We start from the raw sequence: 7,897 nt of genomic DNA on the forward strand, positions 1-7,897 counted from the left end.
AGGGGGGGTGGACCCCCACCACCCACAGCAGCAGCAGCAGCAGCAGCAGCAGCAGCACTTCCCCCTCCCCCCCACCACCCACAGCAGCAGCAGCAGCAGCAGCAGCAGCAGCAGCAGCAGCAGCAGACCTTGAAGGCGGGTTTGTAGGGGGGCGGCAGCTGCTTCTGCAGCAGCGCGTGCCAGTCGAAAGCAGCAAACCACTTGTGTTCTTTTATGTCAGCAACTCCGTTTTTTAAATTCCCATAACGCTTCGCCAAGTCCGGAGTCAGCAGCCGCTTCACCAGCATCTTCGCGTTCCTGCAGCAACACCCCCGCTGCTGCTGCTGCTGCTGCTGCTGCTGCTGCTGCTGCTGCTGCTGCTGCAGCAGCAGCAGCGGGGAGGCGGGGAGAAGCCTCTGCTGCAGGGACGGCGCGCTGCTGCTGCTGCGGCGAGCTAGTTCGTGGAACGCACAGCTAGCTAGTTGCTGCTGCTGCTGCTAGCTAACTGCTGCTGCAGCGGCTAGCTAGCTGCTGCTGCAGCGGCTAGCTAGCTGCTGCTGCAGCGGCTAGCTAACTGCTGCTGCAGCGGCTAGCTAGCTGCTGCTGCAGCTAGCTAGCTAGGGAGCGCTGGGGCCCCCGCCGCGCTGGCGAGCAGCAAGGGGCGCTGCTGCCCTAAACCCCAAACCCCAAACCCCAAACCCCAAACCCTAAACCCTAAACCCTAAACCCTAAACCCCAAACCCTAAACCCTAAACCCTAAACCCTACTTGTCGAAGGACTTGGGGAACATTATTCGTCCGCCCAAAATCTTTTGGTAAACCCCCATTGGCTCGTCGTCGAAGAAAGGCGGATAGCCAACAATCATTTCGTAAATCAAAATGCCCATAGTCCACCAGTCCACGGGCTTGCCGTGGCCTGCGAGCAGCAGCAGCAAACAAACACTTCGCTGCTGCTGCTGCTGCTGCTGCTGCTGCTGCTGCTGCTGCTGGTGCTGGTGTGCTGCTGCTGCGTGGCGCGTGCGTTGGGGCCGCCGGGGTGCTGCGGCGGCTGCTCGCGCGGCGTCTGCTGCTGCTGCCGCTGCTGCCGCTGCTGCCGCTGCTGCTGCTGCTGCTGCTGCTGCTGCTGCTGCTGCTGCTGCTCTTGCCTTTGTTCAGCAGCACTTCGGGCGCGATGTACTCGGGAGTGCCGCAGAGGGTGTAAGTGCGGTGCTCTATGACTTTGGCAAAGCCGAAGTCCGTCAACTTCAAATACCCCTCAGAGTCCACCAGCAAGTTCTCCGGCTTCAAGTCCCTGAAGCAGCAGCAGCAAGACACCAGCAGCAGCAAGTCACTGACGCAGCAGCAGCAAACAGACCAGCAGCAGCAGCAAGTCACTGACGCAGCAGCAGCAAGACACAAGCAGCAGCAAGTCACTGACGCAGCAGCAGCAAGACACAAGCAGCAGCAAGTCACTGACACAGCAGCAGCAAACACACAAGCAGCAGCAAGTCATTGACGCAGCAGCAGCAAGACACCAGCAGCAGCAAGTCACTGACACAGCAGCAGCAAACACACAAACAGCAGCAAAGGCAAAGTGCAGCAACAAAGGCCTGCATGCAGCAATGCATGCAGGGGAATCTGAATTCAGAATGTTCAGAATGCACACACACAGTGCAGTTCAGCCGGGAAACTCGGGGCTTGAGAGGCAAATAGGCATTATTTAATATTTATTTGATATATAATTAATTATGTGCAAAATATTTGCAGCAAATGGATCCAAAAATGCTCTTTTTTGCTGCTGGATCGCTGCAGATCACTTGGCGACTTCGTGCGGACTCGAAGCGCTGGCTCGCCAGCCATTTCGGAGTGTTTTGGTGTTTCAAGTTGACATTTGTTTTATTAATTGAATTAAATAAAAGAATTAAATAACAATTAAACTTAAAAGGCCGGCTGAAGGCCGAAAGAACTGCAAAGATCCAGTGGTTGCCTGCCAATTCGCAAAACGTGAATATTTCCCTCCGCTGCAGACCCGTGCATGCATCTGCAGAGGCTTTTTCTCCTTTTTTTGCAGCTTTTTCTCCACTTTTTGCAGCTTTTTCTCCATTTTTTGCAGCTTTTTCCTTTTAATTATCCCACTTGAACTTCAGAAACAACAAAAGGCGTTTATTCTCACCGGTAAATGATGTTTCTGCCGTGCAAGTACTCAAATATGGTGGTCACTTGCGCCGCGTAGAACCTCGAGGCGTCGTTTTCGAATCTTCGGTTTTTCCGCAAAACTGTGAAGAACTCCCCCCCTATTACGTATTCCATTACAATGTAAAGGTAGTGGTCGTCTTTGAAAGTGCCCAGCATATTCACCTGCGCACAAACGCAGCAGCAGCAGCAGCAGCAGCAGCAGCAGCAAATATGGGAAAGCAGCCCACAAAAGACCAATAAATGCTCCGTTTTGTGCACTGCATTAATTGCGTGGGAGTCTGCAGCAAATTTAAATATAATTGGGCAAGAAAGCACTTTAAAATAAATGCAAAACCACACAAGAGGAAATGAAAGCCGCCGAGAAATGCCATTTGTCCTGAACTGGCACAGACCCTTTCGCAGGCAGTTCGCCTGCCAAATAAAAAGGAATAATTGCGAAAAGATTTAATTATTAAAATATATTTCATAAAATAAATTTTAAAAAAAGAAAAAGAAGCAGAGAAACACAAGACCACCGGAATCTTGCAATCAACTTGACCGCGGCACCGCCTCAATTGCGAAAGCAGAGTCTAAAAAGACTCTATTGATTCAAAAACGCAATCAAATGAATTCATTTAATTAATATTTTATTAATTTAATGAATATTATTTATTTCGTTCAAAAGAATAGTCCCAATGCAACATGAAACTGCTGCACACTGATCTGCCCCAAAGATATACGCGAAGTGCGGCTGCTGCAGCGACGCAGCAGCAGCGCCACAAAACGGAGCCACAGCAGCAACAGCCCCCTTGCGAGCAGCAGCAGCAGCAGCAGCAGCAGCAGCAGCAGCAGCAACAGCAGCAGCAGCAGCAGCAGCAGCAGCGGCCCCGCGTGAGCAGCAGCAGCGCAATGACCGCCGCGAGCGCCGCCACCCCACCAACAGCAGCAGCAGCAGCAGCAGCAGCAGCAGCAGCAGCAGCAGCAGGAGCAGGAGCTTACAGTGAAAGGGTGGTTGATGAGTTGGAGAATTCTTTTTTCCGACAAAATGTGATCAACTTGCTTCTGTCTTATAACAGCAAACTTCTTCAGCCGCTTTATAGCCACAGGCGGAGATGTGGGGTCATCTTTGCGGCGCGCCAGAAAGACGCGGCCAAAAGACCCTAATCGCAAACCCTAAACCCTAAACCCTAAACCCTAAACCCTAAACCCTAAACCCTACACCCCAAACCCTAAACCCCAAACCCCAAACCCCAAGCCCCAAGTCCCAAACCCCAAGCCCTAAACCCCTAACCCCTAGCCCCAAACCCCAAACCCCATCCCCCAACCCCCAAACCCTAAACCCTAAACCCTAAACCCTAAACCCTAAACCCTAAACCCTCACCGGTGCCGAGGGTGTTGGCGAAGACGAAGTTGGCTGCAGTGCATTTGTTGGGGGGAATTCGAACTTGGCGCTGCGAAGTCTCAGCAGCAGCTTCTTTTTGAGAAGGAAGAAGTTTTCGGAAAATGTCCATTGTGGAAAGGAAGCAAAGGCTGCTGCAGCAGATTGCCGGGCCTTTTTTCTGCAGCAGCAGCAGCAGCAGCAGCAGCAGCAGCAGCAGCGGCGCTGCAGCAAACTAGCGGCGAAGCCTCGGGTGTACGTACACCCCACCGCCACCCACACTGCCACACGCACTCCGCCTCACTTGAGGCGCCCTGAGGACTTCAACAGAAAAATAAAAATTAATTAAAACCAAAACTCAAAAGCAAATCCAAGGAGAAACAGCTGGCCAAAAAATCCTAACAAAAGACCCCAAAATGCCTCCAAAAGAGCCCCAAAAGCAGCTGCAGCAGCTGCAGCAGCAGCAGCAGCAGCAGCTGCAGCAGCTGCTGCAGCAGCAGCTGCAGCGCCAAAACCGCTGTAGCGGCAGCAGCAGCCGCTGCCTCACTGCCCAGCAGCAGCTGGCGAAGCGCCCGCCGCTCTAGAGCCTCGCGCCGGGCGCTGGCGAAGCAGCAGCAGCAGCAGCAGCAGCAGCAGCAGCAGCAGCAGCAGCAAGGACCTGGGACGAGCCCCAGCAGCAGCAGCAGCAGCACGGGGACACTAGAGAAAGCAGCAGCAGCCCCCCTTTCCTTAACTCCTAAATGCACAACTGAAGGCCCAAAATGCACGTGGGCAGCAGCAGCAGCAGCAGCAGCAGCAGCAGCAGCAGCAGCTAATGCATGCATGCACGAGGTGTACGTACACCTGGCGGCAGGCCGCCGAGGCCGCGCTTTGCGGTGTCTGTACACCCCAGGGCCCCGCGGGCCACACACGCATGCAAAAGCTGCTAGGGCTTCCTTGCTGCTGCAGGAAAAGCTGCTGCTTGCTCAAGATTCTACTCAGGAGGCCCTGCTGCTGCTGCTGCTGCTGCTGCTGCTGCTGCTGCGCAGGCGCGGAGGGCTGCTGCTGCTGCTGCGTCCCAGGGGCGGCTCACTCGGAAGGGCTGTTAGCAGCAGCAGCAGCGCTGCGCTGCTGTTGCTGCTGCTGCTGCTGCTGCTGCAGCGCCAGCGGCTGCAGCAGCGCCCCCGCCGCTTTAAGGCCACAATTGCATGCATGCGGAAGCAAAATAAACAGAGGGGAGGGGCAAAGGGAGCGAAAAGGGGAAATGAAGCTGGCAGCTAGTGCTGCTGCTGCTGCTGCTGCTGCTGCTGCTGCTTACCCATTGGCTGACCAGCTGCAGTGCTGCGGACGCCGTGCTGCTGCTCCGGGAAAAAGGGCCTTCTTCAACTTCAATTGCAAAACTTTGCGAAGTTTTCCATCAGAAAATAATAAAAGAAAAGCAAGAGAGGCAGCAAAGGCGAAAATGCGCGCGAGGGGAAGCTGAATGTATGCAGGGCTGCGACGGCTACGATTGGCTCGGGCGGCTGCTGCGGTCGTTTCTAGCGCGGCTATTTGCGGCTCGTTTGCTTTTATTTTTCTTTTTATTTATTTGAAATACTTTTATTTATTTAAAACGCGCGAAATCGGCGCGTTCGCGCCACTTTTTTTCGCCAACATCGGGGTGTCACTACACCTGCGCCTCCGCCCCAGTGGTCCGGCGCGGACCAGTGCACTCCCCGCCGCCTTCGCCGATCCATTCACTTTTAAATAATTAAATTAATTTATTTTCTGCAAATATTAAATGAATTCCAAGTCTGGAGGCGCTGCGGCCGGCGGGGCGCAGCGAGCAGCAGCAACTCGTGTGTTCGGGGGGCTCTCTCTTTCTCCCCGCGAACAGCTGCCATTAAAATGCCACTTTCGCCATTTCGCCAGTTAGCTAGCCATTAATTCTTCTTTTTCTCGCAAGTTCTTTCATTTATTTTGCAAAAAGAGGCTCAGAAGCCTCCGATTAGCGCAGCCCCGCGGGGCCTCTCTACCAGCCAAAATTCAGAAAAAAATTCAACTTTTTTGGCCCACAACTTCCGCAGTTCATTTACTAGGCCAAACATCACTGACACAAACACTTTTTAATTTCCAATTATTTCTTTTTCTCCATTTTATTCTCCTCAAAGCCCTGGCCACTCTTTATATATATTTGGGGCTACTAGAGTGTGAAGGGTTTGCTGCAGTTGTTGTTCTGCTGCTGCTGCTGCTGCTGCTGCTGCTGCTGCTGCTGCTGCTCTGCTGCTGCTGCTGCTGCTGCTCTGCTGCTGCTGCTGCTGCTGTCTTAAACATGTCGCGGCGTTGCTGCTGCTGCTGCTGCTGCAGCTGCTGCAGCGCAGCGCCTGCTGTTTCTGCTTCTCTTTCAGTTGCTTTGAATTCTAAAGAAGGTTTATTTCAAAAGTTTGTTTTTAATTCTTTAAAAGCAACTTGAGAGTCAAATCTAAAAAGCAAAATGGCAATTAAAAGATTCTTTTATTTGGCCACTAAACACTTTCAAGTGTACATGCAGCTGCTGCATGCATTTAAATGGGGAATATCTAATAACAATAATAATAATAATAATAATAATAATAATAATAATAATAATAATAATTAATAATAATAATAATTGCATATTTGTTTGCTGCAGACTTCATATTTATATCTTCAAATAAAAGAAAAGATTTAAAATTCACTTTTTGTTTTTCTAAATGCAACTCGCAAGCCCCTGTCTGTACAGCGCAGCAAAAAGGCGTTTTTGCTGCAAGGGCAGCCAAAGCAGTGTCCATATATAAATAAATAAATATAAATATATATATATATTGTATATATATAATATATATAATAATATATATATTATATATATTATATATATATATATATATATATATATATATATATATATATAAATCTATAGGTAATGTATATATATACATATATATACATTACCTATAGATATATATATAAATCTATAGGTAATGTATATATATACATATATATTACATATATATATATATTACTATATACAGATATAGATATATATAAATAAATGTATATATATACATATTATGTATATATATATATATATATAATGTATATAAGTCTATATATAATGCATATATACATAAATTATATATATGTAATATATTAATATATATAAATATAGATATATACAAATAATATATATATATATAGGAGCAGCAGCAGCTGCCTCTCCTGGGGCGCCAGCATGCGGCGCAGCAGAGGGCCACTTGGGGCTTTCTGCGTTTAAAAACTTCGCAGTAATTTGCAATTGTGAATTAAAATTATAAAATGTTTTTAAAGCTTTCATTGTTTTGCATTTGTGTGGATTTTGGCTGAGAGAAACTGCTGCATGCAACACACAGACTCTGGCTGGGGCCTGGGTTCGGCATCTGCAGCGGGACTTTTTGAGTCCCTGGCATCTAAATTGCGCGAAGTTTGCATTTAATTGTTATTTATTTATTTATTTATTTTTATTTTATTTATTTATTTGGCATTTCGTCACAGTTTGGCGGCCCGTTTGATGAACGGGTCCACAATGCCCGGCAAGATGGGCCGTACGTACACCGCAAGATATGAGTAAAGTGGAAACATTGCTTTCCGCGCCCGCTTGTCTGCGGCTTTGAGGATCTAAAAAGGGAAAAACAAAACAAAAAAGGAATTAAAAGTATCTTTTTTCACAAATAATTGCCAGCAATTGTGCAAAAAAAAGAAAAGAAAAAGGAAAAGTGGAAAAGAGAAAACGCCCCTTTGACCCGCTCAGTTCCAGTTGAAAAGAAGGAACTTCTGCATATTCGTGTATCTACACAAACACCGAAAAATAGAAAAGTATAATTATAATTGTTTTTTAAAATATATTATTTTTCTGCATTCATAAATAGTTTAACAGAATTCCCAGCGTGCAAATGCACAAAGATGAACAGGTAGGATCTGCAGCTTCTGGTGCTTTTATTTCTTCGAATTTGCGCAAATGCATGCAATTAATTCATTAATTGGTTTATTATTTTCCATTTATTATTTCTTTAATCAATTAAATTAAATTAAAAATAAAAAAATTCAAATCCAGAAACTCACATAGTCCACGCAGACCTCAACGGGCATTCGGCTATCCGCCTCTTCTTTCACTCCATCTTTTCCTTTTTTGTCTTCGCCTGCTGCTTCTTTCAATGAGTTGCTGCTTCTTTCCTCGCTGCTGCTGCTGCTGCTGCTGCTGCTGCTGCTGCTGCTGCTGCTGCTGCTGCTGCTGGGCGTTGCTTCATTGTTGTCAGCGACTGCAGCAGAGTTGCTGCCAGTCTGCAGCTGCTGCAGCAGCTTTTCGGCCTCTGCAAAAGCCTGCAGACAAATGGAAAATTAAAAATTCAAAAAAGAAAATTTAAAAAGAAACAAA

At 48.0% G+C, this 7,897-nt stretch overlaps 1 protein-coding gene across 1 annotated transcript; it reads right to left on the reverse strand.

The window, feature by feature from the left end:
* Nucleotides 1-128: 128 nt before the first annotated feature.
* On the reverse strand, nt 129-3,643 carry ENH_00012050 (AGC kinase, putative; the record flags this gene model as incomplete). The annotated part of the gene is made up of 5 exons (XM_013578961.1): nt 129-359; nt 747-1,269; nt 2,131-2,315; nt 3,132-3,292; nt 3,514-3,643. Coding segments are annotated over 5 exons (1,230 nt in total), but the record flags the coding sequence as incomplete, so codon positions are not given.
* Between the last annotated feature and the right edge of the window lie 4,254 nt (nt 3,644-7,897).

The sequence above is a fragment of the Eimeria necatrix genome, genomic scaffold (assembly GCF_000499385.1).
Source record: "Eimeria necatrix Houghton genomic scaffold, Enh_scaff1372, whole genome shotgun sequence".
Classification (NCBI taxonomy): domain Eukaryota; phylum Apicomplexa; class Conoidasida; order Eucoccidiorida; family Eimeriidae; genus Eimeria; species Eimeria necatrix.